At 46.4% G+C, this 20,171-nt stretch overlaps 1 protein-coding gene across 2 annotated transcripts in view; it reads right to left on the reverse strand.

The window, feature by feature from the left end:
* The window catches only part of MYO5B (myosin VB), a 370,702-nt gene that overhangs the window by 60,717 nt on the left and 289,814 nt on the right, over positions 1–20,171 (reverse strand). For both annotated transcript variants that reach the window (XM_024235813.3, XM_054537888.2), the window contains exons 21-22: positions 19,023–19,262; positions 11,392–11,625 (exon numbers count right to left, since the gene is read on the reverse strand). In XM_024235813.3, coding sequence (XP_024091581.2) covers positions 11,392–11,625; positions 19,023–19,262 — 474 coding nt within the window. The remainder of the gene's footprint in view (positions 1–11,391; positions 11,626–19,022; positions 19,263–20,171) is intronic.

Consider the following 20,171-nt stretch of genomic DNA (forward strand, 5'->3'; position numbering starts at 1 on the left):
GGTAAATGAAAAAGCATTATTGAAGGAAATTAAAGATCTTAATAAATGGAAAGACATCTTGAGATAATGGATCAAAACACTTTTTAAGATGGCAACACTCCTCAAATTCATCTACAGATTCAATGTAATCCTTATGAAGATCCTGCATGGCTTCTTTGCAGAAATTCATGAGCTGTTCCTTAAATTCGTATATAATATCTAGGGATCCAGAATACCCAAAGGATCTTGAAGAAGATGAACAAAGCTGGAATAATCACACTTCTAAATTTTAAAACTTAGTAGAAGATAAACTAATAAAGACAGCGTGATACTGGCATAAAGACAGACATACTGATCAATGAAACAGAATTGACTTTCACACTGACAGTCAATTGATTTTTGACAACCGTGCCAAAACAATTCAATGAGGAAAAGAATAGTCTTTTAATCAAAGGTGCTGGGACAGATGGATATCTACATGGAAAAAAATGAAGCTGGACCACTACCTCATAATATACAAAAATTAACTCAAAATGCATTAAAGACTTAAATGTAAGGGCTAAAACTATAAAACTCTCAGAAGAAAACACGGCAACAAATCTTTGTGACCTTTGGATTAGGCAGTGTTTTCTTAAATACAATGCCAAAAGCACAAGCAACCAAATTAAAAATAAATTGAACTTCATTAAAATTTAAAGTTTTTATGCTTCAAACCATCAAGAAAGTGAAAGGGCAACCCACAGAATGGGAAAAAAATATTTTAAAATCACCTATCTGATACATCAGCAGTCTCCAAACTTTTTGGCACCAGAGATCAGTTTGATGCAAGACAATTTTTCCACGGACCAGGGTGAGGGGGGAATGGTTTCAGCATGATTCAAGCACTTTATTATATACTTTATTTCTATTATTATTACATTGTAATATACAATTAAATCATCATACAACTCACCATAATGTAGAATCAGTGGGAGCCCTGAACTTGTTTTCCTGCAACTAGATAGTCCCATCTGGGGGTGATGGGAGACAGTGACAGATCATCAGGCATTAGAGTCTTAAAAGGAAGTGTCGCATGTGCAGTTCACAGTAAGGTTTGTGCTCCTGTGAGAATCTAATGCCACTGCTGATTTGACAGGAGGCAGAGCTCAGGCAGTAATTCGAGCAATGGGGAGCGGCTGTAAATACAGATGAAGCCTTGCTCACGTGCCCACCACTCACCTCCTGCTGTGTGGCCTGGTTCCTGGACCACTACTGGTCCGTGGCCTGGGGGTTGGAGACTCCTGTGATACATGACTCATAGCATGAATATATAAAAATCACTTGCAACTCAACAATAAAAAGACAACCCAATTTTAAAAACGGGCAAAGAACTGAAATAGACATTTCTCCAAATAAGATATACAAATGGCCAATAAACACAGAAAAGACACTCAATATCTTATTAGGGAAATACAAATCAAAGCCACACTGAGATACCAGTTCACACTCACTAGGATGGCTATAATAAAGACAAACAATAACAAGTGTTGGTGAGAATATGAAGAAATCAGAACCCTCATATGCTGCTGGTGGGAATATAAAATGGTGCAGCAGCTCTGGAAAACACTCTGGCAATTCCTTGAAAGGTTTAACATAGAGTTGCCATGTGACCCAGCAATGCTACTCCTAGGCATATACCCAAGATAAGTGAAAACCTTGTCCACACAAAAACTTGTATGCTGACTGACACAAAGAACAACCTCACCCTTTCTAGCTTAAGTCACAGGATGCAGTCATCTTCCAGAGAACTCGTCTCAACCTGTGTAGAAAGAGTCTCAAAAATGACCTCCTCAGGACAGCACCACAACACATAATGACTAGCAAGTGTGCAATGGCAGAGGGACTAATTGATGACTAGTGGGACTGCAATCTAGGAGATGACCACGTGGAGCAGAGGAGAAATGACCATACAGACCCCTGAGTACCCACCTGCACCCCCATCAGAGAGGCACCTTTCAAACTCTTCTAGACTTTATGGCATTAAAACCAAGAGAAGTGGCCCTAGGGATATGGACTAAACCAGCAGAAGCCTGCATGAAGTTTGAATTTCAACTGGTTACAATGCTTAAATGCCATCTTTCCTTCCTCTCCTGGCTTTAAATTAAGCTCAAGGCACCAAGAGGTGAGTTAATAAGGGAGCAGCTGCCCCACCCTCGGCATCACGTAGAAAGGGACAGGAAAAAATGGCAACACACTGGGGCTAAGGATTGAGGTCACTGGCTCTCCCCACCCCAGGAACTCAGAAGGCAGCGACTCTCACTTAAAGGTGCCTCAGCCACTCTGGGGAGCTGCTGATGGGTCTGTAGTGGCCTTACATTAGGTTTGTCCTTTAAGACCTCATATAGAAAAGTAGGATACACAATATAATACTATTAAGGGCTTGCAAAAAGATCCAAGCACTTTGTTAACACCCTTTTTTTTGAGACAAGGTCTCACCCTGTTACCCAAGCTGGAGTGCTGTGGTGAGATCTCGGTTCACTGCAGCCTCGACCTCCCCGGGCTCTGGTGATCCTCCCACCTCAGCCTCCTGAGTAGCTAGGACTACAGGTGCCTGCCAACATGCCCAGCTAATTTTTGTATTTTTAGTATAGACGGGGTTTTGCCATGTTGGCCAGGCTGGTCTTGAACTCTTGGGCTCAAGTGATTTGCCTGCCTTGGCCTCCCAAAGTAGTTGGGTTTACAGATATGAGCCACCAGCACCTGACCAACACTCTTAACAGTCTAGAACTCCTTCAAATTTAAGGAGTTTTTCAATCTTTCTTTCCCTTCAATTCAAGCAGACTCAATTTGTCTCATCCGTTTATCTGTGGATGGGCTTCCATGAGTTACAAGAAGGAGGCTCTCACAAGCATGTTTTCAAAAGTCGTCCAGGTAATTCTGAAGCTCTAGAGGTTGAGAGCTGCTGGTCTTATGTCTTTATATCCAGCAGAACTCCTTACCCCACAAGTAAATGATAAGCATAGTCAGGGACTCTCGGTATGGAGAGCCAGGCAAAGGGTCTGGCTTTCTGCCCCACAGGAGGTCAAATCAGATAAAGCTGATAAAAATATACATGCATCAAACTAATTATACCAAGTTGTTATTCTTTGGCAATTTATTTTGCCAAAGAATAACATTTATTGCCTATAATATTTATTGCCTATAATAATTAATGCAACAGATGTTGTATGTCTTCAGAGGCTAAAATGTGACCTGGTGTTGAGGGCAAGGTACAGAAGAAAAAGCACCAACCGAGAGTGACGATGTTTTATCCGTAGAGGCACCCACTCACCAAGCCTAGTTCTGGCCCCTAGTATGACACAGGGCAAGGCTGTTACTCATCCATCACACATTTCCTGATACACCTCTGTACCAGGAGCCTTGCCAGGGCTGGGGGATATCAAATGAGATAGATCGACTCATGGTAGTTGATATGGTTTGGATGTTCATTTCCTCCAAATCTCGTGTTGAAATGTGATTCCTAGTGTTGGAGGTGGGGCCTGGTGGGAGGTGACTGGGTCATGGGGGTGGATCCCTCATGAATGCTGTAGCACCATCCCCTTGGTGAACTCATTCCTCACTGAGTTCACAATAGAAGGTGTAGGTGGCATACACGCTGCTAACCATGGCACTCCCAGACTGTAGTCTTGGCTCAGGTTTTAGATCATAGGTTGTTGCAATGAAGTCTTAAGTGCAATGAATGTTCTTAAGTGGCATTCATAGGACTGGAGATTTCAGGACCCACTTGGTGATGATGTCATGCATTCTGTGCTGGTCAGATGGCATGTTCCATTTCAGAGGGATATTGACTGTGTGTAGGATGCTCAAAGGATGGCGAGGGGTCTTGGTCTTCTCAGGTGACTTATTGCTCTGTGAGCCATCTAGATATTAGAAGGATGTTAAGGGGAAGCAACGTTTTCATTGTCCTAGAGTGAACTCAGTGAGGGATGAGTTCTCACTGAGTTCACATGAGATCTGGTTGTTTAAAAACATGTGGCACCTCCCCACTCTCTCTTGCTCCCACTCTCACCATGTGATGCCTGCTCCCCTTTCACCTTTTGCCATGACTGGAAGCTCCCTGAGGCCCTCATCAGGACAGATGCCAGCACTACACTTCCTGTACAGACTATAGAACTGTGAGTCAATTAGACATTCTTTACTTATAAATTATGCACCCACAGGTGTTTTTGTTTTTTGAGATGGAGTCTCCCTCTGTCACCCAGACTGGAGTGCAGTGGCGCGATCTCGGCTCACAGCAACCTCTGCCTCCTGGGTTCAAGCAGTTCTCCTGCCTCAGCCTCCTGAGTAGCTGCGATTACAGGTGTGCACCACCATGCCCAGCTAATTTTTTTGTTGTTGTATTTTTAGTAGCGACATGTTTCATCATATTGGCCAGGCTAGTCTGGAACTCCTGACCTTGTGATCCACCCACCTTGGCCTGGGATTACAGGCGTGAGCCACCGCACCCAGCCCAGGTGTTTCTTTATAGTAACGCAAGAACAGTCTAATATAGTAGTTGCCCTCAGAGAGTGTCCAGCCTGGCAGGGATGAGGGACAGGTGCATACATAGTAATGATATCAATAAGGGTTGTAGCAGCTTCCTATAAAGCAAAGTTTTTCAGCCTTAACACTGTCAACATTCTGGGCTGGATAATTCTTTCTTGGGGGAGTAGGGGACTCTCCCGTGCATTACTGGGTGTTCAGCAGCATCCCTGGCTTCTACCCACTAGATGCCAATACAACACACCCTCCTCCCATCTTCAATTTGTGAAAACCAGAATGTCTCCAGGCACTGCCATATGTCCCCTAATGGCAAAATCACCCCGACTGAGAATCACTACAATAAGATGATTTAGAAGGAAAAGAAGGTAGCCTCAGGGTCCATGAAGGCTTCACAAGAGGTGGGGGTCATCTGGATTAGGCCTGCAAGTGGGATGTCTCAAGCAGCTGAGGGCCATTCTAGGTGGAAAGAACAAGTGCCTAAAGGTCTGGAAGGAGGAAGGGCACGGGTTTGGGAATGTGAAGAGTTCTACGTTGCCAAAACGTGTGGTTGCGGCAGGGGCAATGAGAAAAGTTAAGGCTGGGTAGGTAGAGGGAAGGAGAATCAGCTTGTGAATGGCTTCTCTTCCTTTGTCCTCAGGAAACACTGAACTCCTTTTATTCTCCTAACTCGACCTGGGTGGGCCCAGCTCCTCTCCCCAGCCTCTTCCTGCCCTCCAGGATATGCCTGAATGTTTCACTGTTCCTTCTGCTAGGGCTCTGTCGTTCCCATTCTTTACCGGTTACTTTCTTCTCATTATTAGCTCTTGACCAGCACTCTCCTGGGAAACATTCCTGTACCACACGGGGTGGTGGGGTTGCCCCCATGCTCAGTGTCCTGCTCTGACAGGGCCTGCACATCCCTTCAGAGCCTGTGGGACAGCAGTGCTTCCTCATACATCTGCCTGCTCAGCCTGGACCAGAGTCCTCAACATGGACCAAGGGATTATATCACCAGACTGTCACATCCTCAAAACCCAGGCCACCGCCAGCACCTGAAAGCTTATCAAATGAATAGAAGGGCCCTGCAGACCAAGTTAAGCAGCTTGCATTCCCTCAGTCACAAATAAGGGCTCCCTTTAAAATTTTTTTTTTTTTAAATAAATGTGTTCATAGTTGACTAAAATATCTAGAATACATGAGCTTGTTTAATCAAATAATTCAACTTAGGAAGCATATACAATGTAGGAAAAACACTCTTCAAATGCATCTAATTTGCTATTACTGGAGGTAGTTCACTCAATGACTTCAGGAGCACCTTTAAATTAGGTTGGCAAATTATCAGAATAGATTTCACTTTTCTAGACATACAAATAAAATCAAACTGAAAACAACCCAACAGGAGAAACCACATGGTATGTACTCCTACAAAATAAAGCCTAGGGTGGGGCAATGAAGCATGATCTATGTCACAGTTAGGAAGGCAGGGGTCTTGCCCCATCCTGCCAGGAACAAGGCCATACCCTCTGAATCAGTCAACTACTGGTAGGTTTTACAGCAGGCTGTGAAGTAACCAGACCTTACCATGGAGCAAAACTTTGCTTCCCCTTAACATCCTCCTAATATCTAGATGGCTCACAGAGCAGTAGGTCACCTGAGAAGACCAAGACCCCTCGCCATCCTTTGAGCATCCTACACACAGTCAGTATCACTCTGAAATGGAACATGCCATCTGACCAGCACAGAGTGCATGACATCATCACCAAGTGGGTCCTGAAATCTCCAGTCCTATGACTGCCACCTAAGAACACATGATTTCATTGCAACAACCTATGATCTAAAACCTGAGCCAAGACTACAGTCTGGGAGTGCCATGGTTAACACAGCATGTATGCCACCTACACCTCCTATTGTTTTGAGGCTCGTTTCTTCCCTCTGTCTCTCTCTTTGATTCATGAATGCAGGTCTCTGACTTGGCTTTATTATTCTAAGCCATACATTAAAGTGGCATCAGGGGGATTTGCTTTTCTTGCTTGCCTAAACAATTTTGGAGGTAGGCCCATATTCCTGATCTTTCATGAACATCAGGAAAGGACCAATCCCACACTCAGCTCCACACCCCAGGTGGGTGAGAGAATGCTTCCTTGATCATATTTCCCCAGGTACCAGCCAACCCCAGTCTTCCCAGCCAGCTAACACAGCTGTTGGCAGACACAGCAGGTAACAAACTTCTGCAGCCAAATGGCCCCCACTTTGTGGTTGTCAGGGCTGCAGGGTGCAGCGGGAGATGCTTTAACAACATAAAACAGGTGGCTGCATCCCCTGAGCATGATAAATAACACCTTAGGTTTCAGGACTCATTCAACACCATTCAGCAGCTCCTTTTTTTGGACTGGGGGGAGTGGTTAGTCTTAAATCTTGCAAGCAATATTACTCACTGTTTCTTCTAAAAGCTTATTTGGGACAGCTTATCAGAATCAACACTGGAGGAAAATCCTGTATCTATGAGACTAATACAGTACCTATATTAAGTTAAGTAAATGCCCCAGCAACATGCTAAAGAACTGTCTTTACTAGTTTGTCTTTGGGGATACAAATGTAGCTAGGGGCTTTGTCTTATTTTTTTCAAGTGGGATATTAGTACTGTAAGAAGACCCAGCGCAAGGTTTCTAATAGCAAACACGGGAAAACTGGTTGGACAATGCCAATCAGAAGAGATTCCTCTGCCATCTGTCCTTGATGCTGTGCAGTTACCACATTTACAGGCATGGCCCTAGGTAGGGACAACACCTTTAATTCTCCAAAATCTTAAAGTATTTGACCATTTTCTGAGAATGTTCTTCTAAGTAAGCATAGTATGAATTTGTTTTTTAAAGTAGTTATTAAAGCAAAAGTTGAAAATCAACTTCCCTTGGATAGTAAGACAACTTTGAAACAATGGCTAAAATATCTTCAAAATGGTCCTGCAGATGTGTTTTAATTCTTCTCTCACCCCTAAGCTCACAGAAGCTGAAGTGCCTAGGACAGAGTTGCTCATCTCTCTGGAGGTTTCATGGGTCAAGGCTGCCCTTGAAGTCAGAAGATCCTTCCTGACCTGGCTGCACTGTGCTCCTGCTGTTTGCCTCCTCACTTACTCCACCTGAGCCCAGTGAGCACCTCCTTGGTCCTCACACCCACCCAGCCTACTCCTATCCCAAGGCCCGTGCAAGTGTGCCACACCTGTAACCTGTTATCCCCAAATCGCCTTGGCTTATCTTCTCCCCTTACTCAGATGTCTTCCCAAAAAGACCTTCTGTGGCCATCAAAAGTGAAACTATACCCCTCAGGCCCCCACAGGTCGCCCTCCATCCCCTTTACTCTGCTTCATTGTTGTTTGTAGCCCTTGGGGGGTAATTCACGTTAGATTCCTGTCTGTACTTTCTTCCCCCATCCCCACACATTTAAGCTCCTTAAAAATGAGAAGGGTTTTTTCAAACACCATTCACCTTTTGCCCCAGTGTGTAGAACAGGGTCTAACACATACAGGCATTCAAACACCTGCTGAATGAAGGACCATGAGCTTCTGTGCTTTCTGCAGCAAGACAACGTCCTTCCAGGGATGGGTCAGGGTCCCCTTCCTAATAATCCTCAGCCTCCACATGAACCATGAGTCCTGGTGCTGCTGAAAGCACAACCCCCTCTTGGCTGGTCAAAGTAGCTCTGCTCCACACCTTCGGGGAGAAGGCTCAACACGCTCTGCTATGAGAGCCCCCATTCCCCAAGCCAGATCTCTCTACCTCTATTTGGAGAAATCAAAATCTTTATAACTTGAACTACCCAAGGCAATCAACTAGTGGCTAGTGGTTCTATGACTGATGTCTTGATACAATGCACAATTCAGCCCCACTAGTCCGAATGCTCAGTGCCTGGAGGCCTGCTAGTCATCTCTCACAAGGACCAGGGATCCCCTCTGAGAGCCAGGCACCTGGCTGTGGGTGGTTCCTCCTCACCCACCACAGCCCTGCACCAAGCTAAGCCTTGCTCTGGCCCCACTGAGCAGCCTTCAGAGAAGATTCTGAATAATGAGCTGTCACCTCTGTGCCTAGGGCAAACCTGAGGGCCACCTCTCTTTCACCAAACAGAGTAGCCATGCAAAACAGCACAGCTGTACAAAAGCAGCCGGCATAGGGATCGCTGAAGCTTTCAAAAAGACCAAAATGTACACAATGCACAGGCTAAAAGGGAAGGAGGTTAAGGGCCTGCGTGTGGACTACCCCGTGGAGGCGCCAAAACAACAGATACCTTTAGTAGAAAAGGATGTCATCTAACTTATGCGACAGAGCTGCTCTGGACTCTGTGGACACAGAGATGAATTCCTGCCCTCAGGGAGACTTGGCCTCCCACAGGCCAAGGCAGGGCAGCCACGTGGCCCACCAATTAATATCGTCAGAGATGGCAAGCCCAGAGTTTTCCAGCATAGCAGTTCCAATATGACACTCGCTGCCTTTGCTGATGGAAATATCAAACTCATTAAACATCTACTAGTGGTTGGCCCCCTCACTGTGCTTGGTTGGTCTCATCAATCTCGCTCAATGCAGAGCAGGCCCCTGCTCAAGCCCTGGAGGAAACCGATTGTCTGATTACTCAGCATTTATTGAGATTGACACAGTGCCTTTGATAAATATTATACCCTGAGGAGGCACAGAAGACAAAACAAAAAAAGCCAGCCAGCTCATCTACCTACCTCCAACCACCACAACAAAAAGATTCTGAAGCTTCTAAAGAATGTTTGCTTCCGCTTTTTCTTTTCCAGGAAAGAGGTGGACATGCCACTTCATGAGTCATCTCCTGTTGGTTTCTGAGTGTTTCTAAGTTGGAATTTGCTTACATTTGGGGTAGGGAAGGGGCTTTTGCACTACTCTGCTCCTAGCAATCCCCTCCTTGCAGCGTCCTTAATTTTTTGTTACCAATTCCAAGCTCTAATTTTCTTTAAGACCTAGGTCAGCATATTATTGCTAGGGAAGAGTAGCAACATTTCTTAAGGAGAGGAGGAGGAAGTCTGCTTCTCTGTTTTGCTCCTCCAATGAAGATTTTCATATTATAAACTCTTCTGCACTCCCTTTGATGGAGACTTGGGTTTTTAGAGTGCTGAAGTCCCCAAGTTGTAGCATTTAGCAGCAAGCAGGGATGCGGGGCTGGGGAGCTGATGAGTCAAGTGCTATCTGTTGGGGCAGAGACAGGTGAGACCTGATTTTGTGGATCTGCTGGGTAAACAGACTTTGCAGGTGTCTGATCTGACTGGGACACACATGCAGGGAATGTTTTCTCTCCCGGGGTCACTAGTCTCAGGAGTCTCCAGTTCTATTCTTGATCCTTTCTGGCTTTGGACCTCACCTTCTGGTTTTTATTCATGTAGGAAGGTCACCATTCCATTCATCTGCTCCCAAGGGTAGACAAACAGCAAGTGTGGAATTCCATGATTTGTAGGTTACAAGGCTTGTAGCCACATTTAACAGGAGCTTCCAAGCACCATGTGCTTTCTCCCAAAGAATGAATCCACTTCATGCCTCATGGTGGGCAGGCTGGCAGGTGACTTATCTGGGCAGAGGGTCTTGTGGTACCTCAAAGCAACACATCAGGACGGTGGCCTTTTATGGGAAGACCACATCTTACTTTCTTCTTCCCTTAATCTCCACACCTGGACCTCACCTCTGGCCCCTGGAGATCCCTGGGGTCTGGGTGAAGGCAGGAGCTGATGGTGCTGAGGCCCGAGGTGGGCAGAAGATCTATGCAAGCCCAGCACCGGCCGGCACTGTAGGCTCTGTAACCTCCACGGATGTCTGTGTGTTCCTCAGCTGCATATGAGGGCTCAGGCCAGGAAAAGGCAGTGGGAAATAGAAGACAGAAGGACTCCCACGTAGGGCCAAGGGCCTCTGCTCCTTCCAGAAGCCAAACACAATCTCATGGTGGCGGCCAGGTGCAAGTCCAGAAGGGGCCTTGGAGATGATCTGAACCAACTTTTATAAATATACACACAGATGAGGGAACTAAGGCCAGTGAGGCTTTCTGCACATGCTTGGGAATGGCAGAGTGGGGATGGGAATCTGGGGACTCCAAGGTCTACTGCAGGGCCCTTCCTGCAGCAGCATCCAGCCTGCCCCAATTTTGAAGTTGTTACTCCAACACCCTGAACACTGGATCTCTCCCTCTTAGATTCCCATCCACTGTGACTCCCCATTGATGGACAAACACTGAAAAAGTGGGCAACATGCTATTTTCCTCGTGGCTTGTAGAGATGGTGGTCGGGGGTGGGGGGGCGGTGGTGGGAGGCAGAACAGCAATGACCCAAGTCTGTGAGGGGCTCTCCAGGGGCCCTTGGGACTTCCCTGGCTGGAACGGTTGCCTGATGCTCAGGTTTGGGGCAAAGCTCAGGAAGTTCTATTTCATGGGGTAAGAAATAAGCCCACCAGGGTGGGTGTGACAGGCTGAGACTTTAAGTGTTCAAAGGTGAGGCACCTCCACCAAAGCACAGTGCTGCGTCATGGGCAGGGGTGCCCAGAGGCTGCCCTCCCCTGCAGGCAGCATCAAGATCATCCCCAGCCTCTGTCACAGCTTTCTTGCCAACAAGGATGTGGACCACAGAGCCAGCCCTGGGCCTAACTCGAGACCATAAAAACAATGCTCACAGGCAGACACCATGTGCCCCTCCCAGGGGATGCCACAGTGTCCAGCTAACAGCAGAAGCACAGTCATGCTTGTGTGGGTTTCCCCAAAGCATGCCACTTTCTGTCTAGACACAGATGAATGGTCAGTCTGTGCACATGACCCCAAGACCATGGCAATTTTACCACTTGAAGCAGCAGTGCTCTCTGAGGGGTGGCTCCGTGTGCCCACCCACTCTGCTTGCCAGCGCCTGCCCCTCTGGCCTGAGCATACCTTCCTCAGCTCATCCTTCTCCCTGCTGTGGGTGTCCTCCAAAATCTTGCGCTCCGAGTGGGCCCTCTGCAGCTCTGTGCGCAGGCTCTCCACCTCCTCCTGCAGCCTGAGGCTGGTGTCCTCACCTGGGCTCTGCTGGTAGTGCACCAGCTCCTTCTTCAGCCGCTCTACCTCCATGGTGTATGTTGAGGTGGTCACGGACAACTGCTCTGAAAGTGTCTTGAACTCTTTGTTCTGTGGAGAACAAGGAGAAGGGAGAAGAAGTAAGGGGAGAAAGTGTTATTTTACCAGGAAAAAAGCATGAAGGCAATCAAAAAAGGAACTTCCATGGTAGGATTAAGTCTCACAATCATTGCACACTCAAGTACTTGCCTGGCATCTCCCTAACAAAACACTATTGTGAACTTACAGAAATAGGGGAAAACAAAGAACAGCAACACCGACATTCAAAGAGTTCAAGGAGCTTTCATGAGCTTGTGCAGAGCTGGAAACTGCTTGGTAACAGGTTGCTCTATGTCTGGCTGGGTGGATCCTACACCTTATTTTTAAGTTGCAGAAACAAAGAAGCTGGCTCTCTGGGTTTGCAGCCTTCACTTTTTAGGTTTCTTTGCTCTTTCATACAGAGCCCTCCTGCCTGTGGACTCGCCAGCACAAAGAGCTGCAACCTAATCGCTGGCTCTGAGACAAAGGACCCCTTCAGCATCCCCTCTTCCAAGGAGGCCCTCCATGGGGTCTTGGAATCTCTCTCACCCCTGTCAGCCATGGCTTGCCCCGTAAGACTCTAAGACTCAGGGAACTGATGCCCTGACCCACCCTGCCCACACCATGCTCCTGCAGATGGGATATGCAATCCCAGCCCACTCAGGCAACACACAGGTGTGAAACATCCCCCATGGGCCCAGAGCCCTAAGCAGCTAGTGCTGGTATCAAGTGCTACTGCAAATTATGGGAAGAAATCAGCACCACAAGAGTTGAGGGCATTAGCTAAGAGTGGTCAGTGAGGAAAATGGAGAGAAAGAAATAGGGCTCTCCAAATCATCAAGCAGGCAACAATGGTCATTGATTATTCTTCATTGCTCTGGTCTGTAGGAGCACCAGGCAGAACAGAGCTAGCAGCCAAATCACTGATAAACTGGAGCATCAGGAATCAACGATTAATTCACATAAGAAATTAAACTTCACAGAAAACAGTGAAGAGCAGCAAAAGAAAAGCCCTTGGACACTGTAAAATGCCACAGATGCTGTGGGGCCTTGTGGTTGTGACCAGTACGGCAATACACAAGCCAGCAGTCCATTTCCTGCACCGACACAACAGAATGAGACATGTTACCCTTTCCCCAGCACTCTGTGGGAACCTTCCAGTTACATCCTGACACACCTTCAAGCCTGGTCTGCCTGCAGCCTTGTTCTAAGGCATCACAAAGAAGAAATCCAATCAAGCAGATTCTATTTGAAAACCCCAATGCATGTCTGTATTATCCACTCCAGTCTGGGTCTCCACTGGAGGCTGAGGGTCTCTGCACAGAGGAGTGGGGCACAGGGAGGGAACACATGCTGGAGTAGCCACCCTCTGACTTCATCTCTGCTCTGGGCTGGATGTGGGGTTTGGCCCAGTTGCTCTCTCTACATGGCACAGCCTGGGTCAGATCACTAGGAGTGGAAGGATAACTAGGCAGGAGGTCTCTAGGTAGAGCTTGTTGGAGGATGAAGAGAGGCACACATGGTAACAGGAGGCACATCCTATTCTGCTATTGACAAAGATGGCACCTCAGGACTCTAATGCAAGGTATGATGTATCCAGGAGGCCCAGCTGCATTGATCTTGATACCGCCTGAGACGTGGCTCAGGGATGTCAGGGAGTTGAGTGGCTGGAGCGGGACAGACCTGTGCTCAGATCCCAGCTCTATCCTTGATCAGCCGTGTACATCTGACCTAATCAACCAACCTTTCTGTGCCCCAGTGTCCTCATGTGTAAAGCAGGAATATAATAGTAACTCCTGCCTCAGAGGGTGGTTATCAAGATTAGGGAGATAAAGTACTTTGCGAGGGGCTCAGTAAACATCAGCTATCTTCCTTGTTCAGGTTCTCTATGGAGAACCCTGGAGAGATGGTGGCTACCCTGGAGAGTTGCCCGAGTCTCTGGCTCTCGGGGGTGTGGGTGGGGAGCTCCTATGTCTTTTCATGGGCATCCAGATATTGTCACTGGGGGCTTGTGGAGGCAGTGCATTTTCTGTTCTGGACATCTGACTTCAGAAGGGCAGGCCCCAGAAGGCTCGTCCTTGCACCTGCAGGTGTCACAGCCATGCAGCCAAGCCTGGCAGAGGGCAGGGCATGGGGTGTCCACTCAGAGACCCCAGAAACCCTCCCTGCCATGTTACTGCCCTGAAGGCCTTCCAGTGGAACAAGATATGGAGGTAGAAGGCAGTGATACTGATGATCCTGACCTTGTGTGGGTCTAGGCTAATGAATGTATCTGTGTCTTAGTTTTTAACAAAAAAAAAGTAAAAAAAAAAAAATTTTTAACTTAATTTTTAATTTTTCTGGGTACATAGTAGGTGTGTATATGTATGGGGTACATAAAATGTTTTGATAGATATGCAATGTGAAATAAGCACATCATGAAGAATGGGATACCCCAAAAATAAATTTTAAAAATAGAAAAAAGCTTACAGAATAAGGATATCAAGAAATAAAATATTTTTGTAGAGTTGTACATGTTTGTGTTTTAAGCTAAGCCTTATTACAAAGGAGCCAAAAGTTAAAAGTCTTATTTATAAAGTAAAAACATTACAGTACTCCAAGGTTAATTATTGAAGAAAACAATTTTCTAGTAAGCTTAGTGTAGCCTAAGTGTACGGCTTATAAAGTCTACAGGAGTGGACAGTTTATAAAGTCTACAGGAGTGGAAAGTAATGTCCTGGACCTTCACATTCACTCACCCCACACAGCTTCCAGGCCTGCAAGCCCCATTCATGGTAAGTGCCCTATACAGTTGTGCCATCTTTTACACCATATTTTTATTATCCCTTCTCTATGTTTAGATATGTTTAGATACACAAATACTTACCATTGTGTTACACCTGCCTATAATATTCAGTACAGTAACATGCTGTACAGGTTTGTAGCCTAGGAACAATAGGCTATGCCACATAGCCTAGGTGTGTAGCAGGCTACACCATCTAGGTTTGTGTAAGTGAAATCTATGATGTTCACACAACTACAAACTCACCTAACAATGCATTTCTCATAAAGTACCCCTGTCATTAACAGATGCATGACTGTATATGACATATATGCATGATTACATATAACGAATTTAACATATTTACAAAGTGACTACTAAGTATATGGAATCAAATTGATTTAAAAGGCTACTGACTCCATATATTTGTGTCATATTTCTCATATAAAATATATTTAAGGATAACCTTATATTCATAAGTGTCTAAGGAACTTTACTCTCATTATAAATAAATTGTAAGTTAAACTGGCCAACTCTAAATGTGTGCTTGACTAAAGTCAGGCTGGCAGAGAGCCGAGTTCACAGACTACATCATTTTACTGAATGATGTCATACCACAGCCTATCCCAGGGACACTGTAAGAAATGGTCTCAAGAACCAGCACTGTATATATCACTGTAGGATATGGTGAAGGATGTGGCTTGTCACGTCACAGATTATGAAAGCCCACAGGAAAAATAAGTCAGCACCATGGACAGCTCCAAATCCTCTTGAACTGCATATTCTTTTCTATTAAGAACTCTCAAGCCACTCAGTTTTCTTCCTGTTACTGTTTGCATAGAAACTTGGTGCCAAATTTGCATCTTTTCTTTCCAGTTGGGTGTACAAGGCCTTAGGATATGAATGTCGGGTGCTAACCTTACCCTGGTTTTATCTTTCTTTCCTCCCTTACTGACTTCTTGGCAGTGAGGATACTTTTTTAGAAAAAAGCTCCCCAGGGGATTCTAGAGCACGGTCTGGGGATAGGAACCCTACTCTAGCCAGATCATGGTTATCAGGGAATTTTTGAGCTAGATGTTACCTTAGAGATCTCAGGCAAATCCCCTTGGAAGAACTAAAGGCCCAATCCTTTCCAAGCTATCAGCTCTGGTTGTGAATACAACTGAGACAGAACCCAGGCCTCTGTCCAGTGGGCACTCTGTCTACTCCCTATGCTGTTCTGACAAATACCTTGGGACACCTTCACCTGTGGTGTCCTTGGTGTTCGCAGATCCTCTCCTTCTGGCTTAGAAACCTTGTGTGACCAGAGGACCACTGCCTAAGTTGTCTCCAGGAATTATAGGAAAAAAAAAAATTCACTTGCAAACAGCTGGCTCCATCTGCTAAGAGATTTCAGTGAAACAAGCCCCTATATAGAGCTCTAATGGAGATTATGTCAATGCTTCCCCTTGGAAGAGAGTGTCAAGCATGTTATTTGACACTGGGTCACACTCCCCACTTTAAATGCCAGCCAGTCCCAAGGACAATGCTATCTGTATGAGCATGAACCCAAACTAAGGCTAAGAGTCTCCCTTGGACTGAGGAGTTCTCCTGACATGTTCCAAGAGTCTCCCAATAGCTAGATATCTTATAGTTTGGTCAGAGGTAGCAGAACATACCCTGAAACCAACCTGCCAAGTTTCAATCCCAGCCATGCTACTTACTAGCTGTTTGACCTCAGTCAGGCTATTTAACTTCTGTGTGCCTCAGTTCCTTCATCCTTAAAATGAGAATAATATTAATATTTATCTCCTAGGGTTCTGGTGGGGATTAAATGAGTTAATATGTGAGAAGAGCAGAGCGTGCCTAATCAGGTAGTGTGGGCAAGGGCACAAGAAAGCAAGAGCTTATCCACTCCTCCCATCTTTTCTGATCACCCTCTACACACAGGGCATCCTGCCCAGGGTAGCTAACACCTGCCACCACTCACAGATGTTTGTCAAGCAGGAAGCTTAAGGCAAAAAGCTTTTTTTATTTTTTTTTTAAATAGGCCATTTAAATCTGCTTTTCTTTGATTTTTCAAGCACGTGGATTGTAAAATGCTAGATTTATTTTTATCCTTTCAAGTTAACTTTAGAAATCAGCAATGCCAATGCAGAGCCCCATGGCTGGAAAGCAAGGGCTGGGGGAGCCAGCACGGGGCTCCCAGCAGGGTGCAGCGGTCAATGCCTACTCATCCCTGAGACTGCACTCTGGCTGGAAGGTTAACTTACAACAATTGACTAAGCAAGTATTTTCTTCTTGTCAACAGCCACAACAGCCACTGCCACCTTGGCATGCTTTGTGCTTGTGTTTTTCAAAGGGCCAGTGCCAGACAGCAGATCTTTTCCTTTGTACTCTTTTCCCTCTGAGTGGATGTGCCCTCCTCCCTGACCTGGTGTATCACAGCAGGCTGACCAGGGGCAGGCACAAGCCCTGTGCCCACCCTGTGCCTGGGCTCTCTGCCTTGCTTCCCCAGTAAGGAGCCAAGCCAAATAAGGTACCCTGTAGAACTAACACAGAGAAACACCCAGTGACAGTCTCTTCTCAGAAAGCCTTGTCTTTTGCAAGAGCAGGGAAACAGAAGCATTCTATTGCTATCTCTGCACTACTTTTGGGCTCCTGTTCAGGGCAGCTGGCTTAGGTGTAAAATGCTTTTTTCCTGCCCTACTAGGTCATGAGAAGCTTTAAAAATGCCCAGTATAGAATAGATACGTTAAATTCCAATGACTTCCAAGGCCATACCAACTCTAAAATTCTCTGTTTCTCCATGCCATACACACTCTTCACGTCCTTTCGTTCCCTAGGAGGCACCCTCTGGGGCACCTCAGAAGCCTGGTTCTGTGGTCACCTCCACAACCTGCATGGACAAAGTAACAGTGGGCCTCCATTCAACTCTGGGAGCCAAAGGCAGCAGTAGGCATGCATGGGAAAGGACTGAAACCCTTCAATAATGTTTGGGGTTAAAAAACCAGCAATGCCCTCATTATGGCTGTTGGATCAGAGCTGGGGTAGGATCCTGGTCCCAGCACTTTCTATTTCTGTGACTTTGGCAAGGGACTTGATGTCCCTGGCCCACCATTTCCTCATATACAAAATGACCTCACAAAATTGTATGAAGATAAAATAAGAGTGAACACAAAACACATATCGCAGAGCTTGGCACATGGTGGGTGCTTGGAAAATCCTTAGGATCAATGCTGTTCGGCCTGTTGGCATAAGATTTCCTCCCTTGTGATACAGCATGTGACACATGTTACAGCCATCCTCTGTCCAGCAAGGCCAGCAAAGCACCTGAAACAGCCAGGCATCCAATAAAGGTCTTCTGAAGGGAAGGAGGACTGGCCATGTGGGCCACCAAAAAGTGGGGGTCCAGATTTGTGCATGCATACGTGTGAGCCTCGTCTATTCCATTAGACAAAGCTGAGTGTTCTGTGCTTGTCTCGAATCTCTTGTACTACCTTGCACGGTACCCAACCCTCTACAGGGATTTAACCAATGGCTTGTTACTCCTGTGATTGGCTGACATGGGAAGGTGGCTAGGGTAAAAAGAGGACAAAGCTTAAAAATAAGAGCGCTAACCATTTTTCAAGTTTCTCCTACTGCATACCAGGCCCTGCATATGCATTAGACCATTTATTCTTCTTTCAGCCCTGTCAGCCCCATTTTATGGATAAGAAAAGAGGCTCAGAGTAGTCACATCAGTCACTCAACTTTTAAGCAGAAGAACTGAATTCTGATTTCCAAAGCAAACACTCTTTCCAAAAGAGGCAGACAGACAGATAGACAGACAGAGGCAGAAGGGCAAAGTGATGCAGAGCATGGGCTCTGGAGCCAAACAGCTGGGGTTCAAACCTCGACCCTGTCACTGCCACCTGCGTGACTTTAGGATGCCATGTGCCCTTCCAGTGTCTTCAATTGTACAAAAAGGGGGATGGTAATACTTGCTGTAGGAGGGCCGCTATATTAGACAAGCTACTCTAGACAAAGCGCCAGCCCCATACCCCGCACAGCAAGCCCTCCATGCACACCAACTGCTGCTGCGTTACCCTATGTCACCCCTGCAAGGGCAAAACACCAGCACCTTGGGCTAGTGTGTCAGTTTCCTACTGCTGCTGCAACAAGTTACCACCAAGTTATGACTCAAGATAGCATAAATCATTATCTTACAGCTCTGGAGGTCAGGAGTCTGAAGGGGTTGGCAGGGCTGCATTCTTTCTGGATGCTCTAGGGGAGAGTCCATGTCTTCATCTTCTCTGGCTTCTCAAGGCTGCCTGCATCCCTCCCACCTCTGATTCTGTCATCACTTCTCTGAACTTGATCCTCCAGCCTCCCTCTTAGGAGGACCCCTGTGATTATATCAAGCTCACCTAGCTCATCCAGGATACTCTTCCCATCCTATAGTTCTTAATTTAATTGCATCTGCAAAGTCCCTTTTGCCATATAAGGTAACACACTCACAGATCCTAGGGCTGAGGGTCTTTAAGGGTCACTGATCTGCCTGCCACAGTTGGTATCTGCTGTGGTCTGAGGACATCTGTGCTCCCTTGGGTCTTCGGCATGTGCCGTTCCCCAAGGAAGCCGTGGGCTCTCTCAAAATGCTCCAGTACTCCAGCCCCCGACACCCAGGTAGGGAGCTGCAGACACTGACCTGCTCATCGATCTTCCGCTGCAGCTGGACCACCTTGTTCTCCATGCCCACGTTGAGACGTTTCAGATGCTCTGCTGAGCGGGCCTCAATCCTGAGGGCCTTCAGCTCCCGCCTGGCCTTGAGCATCCGGAAGGCACATTGGATGACAATGGCTGCATCCCGCAGCCGCCGGAAGTGCCTGCGTGCCATCCAGCCCCGCACATGCTTCTGGATGGTGGTGGCCTTGTGCTCCATGAGGACCTGGCGGGAAACAAGGATACACAACTTGTGGGTTTGCACTGCAGGACAGGAGTGAAGGAAGCATACATCACTGCCTGTGGAGGGGAGAGGCCAGGGCAGCCTTGGTTCTAGGAGTTACACAGAGAATGTGCCCCCTAAGATCTAAGGCTTTGGTGCTTGTTTTATAACACATTTCAGCGAGGTTCTGCAGCCCACATATCCACAGGGAATCAGCTGTCAAACTCTTTTCAGCTTTGTTTTCCTTTTTGTTTTATGGGTTAGGAAACCACAGTCTGAAAACCTCAAGGTTGTAGGGGCCTAATGATCATCCACTTGCTCTCTATCCATTTACCAGGTGGAGGTCCCCTCCTGGTGGCACTGAGCTGGAAGTAAGATACTTCAGTGAGTGTCCACAGCAGGCTAATGGCTTATAATTACAAACTTGGTGTGTAACTCATTGTTTTGTTTCGGTTTTTTTCTACCAAGTTAAAAAACCACTCAGGAAATCAAAGCATCATCAGTGTGCTTGCCCTAATACCTGGTAAAATAAATGTTTGTGGAATAAATGAGTAAATTAGCAAACAGGCTGAGCAGTGAACAGTGCCACAGCCATGAGTGACAGAGCTGGGAGCCACATCAGTGCTCACTCTTTGCACATGCTGCCCCTGCTGAGAAACTCCCAAACATCACCTGCCCCTTCCATGGGAGCAGCACACCAACGCCACCCATCACCCAAGAACACTCACAGAACCTTCTCCCAATGGCCTGGGTTTCTCTACATATTACACCAGGGTGTGCTCCACCCTGACCACATTTTTATTATTATCAATTTAGTGCTTTACTTTTATTATTTAGAAAATCACACCTTCTGTGATCATAGAAGAGACAGATGTTCATTTAATGAAAAAGAAAACCATTTTAGACATTTCC

The sequence above is a fragment of the Pongo abelii genome, chromosome 17 (genome assembly GCF_028885655.2).
Source record: "Pongo abelii isolate AG06213 chromosome 17, NHGRI_mPonAbe1-v2.0_pri, whole genome shotgun sequence".
NCBI lineage: Eukaryota > Metazoa > Chordata > Mammalia > Primates > Hominidae > Pongo > Pongo abelii.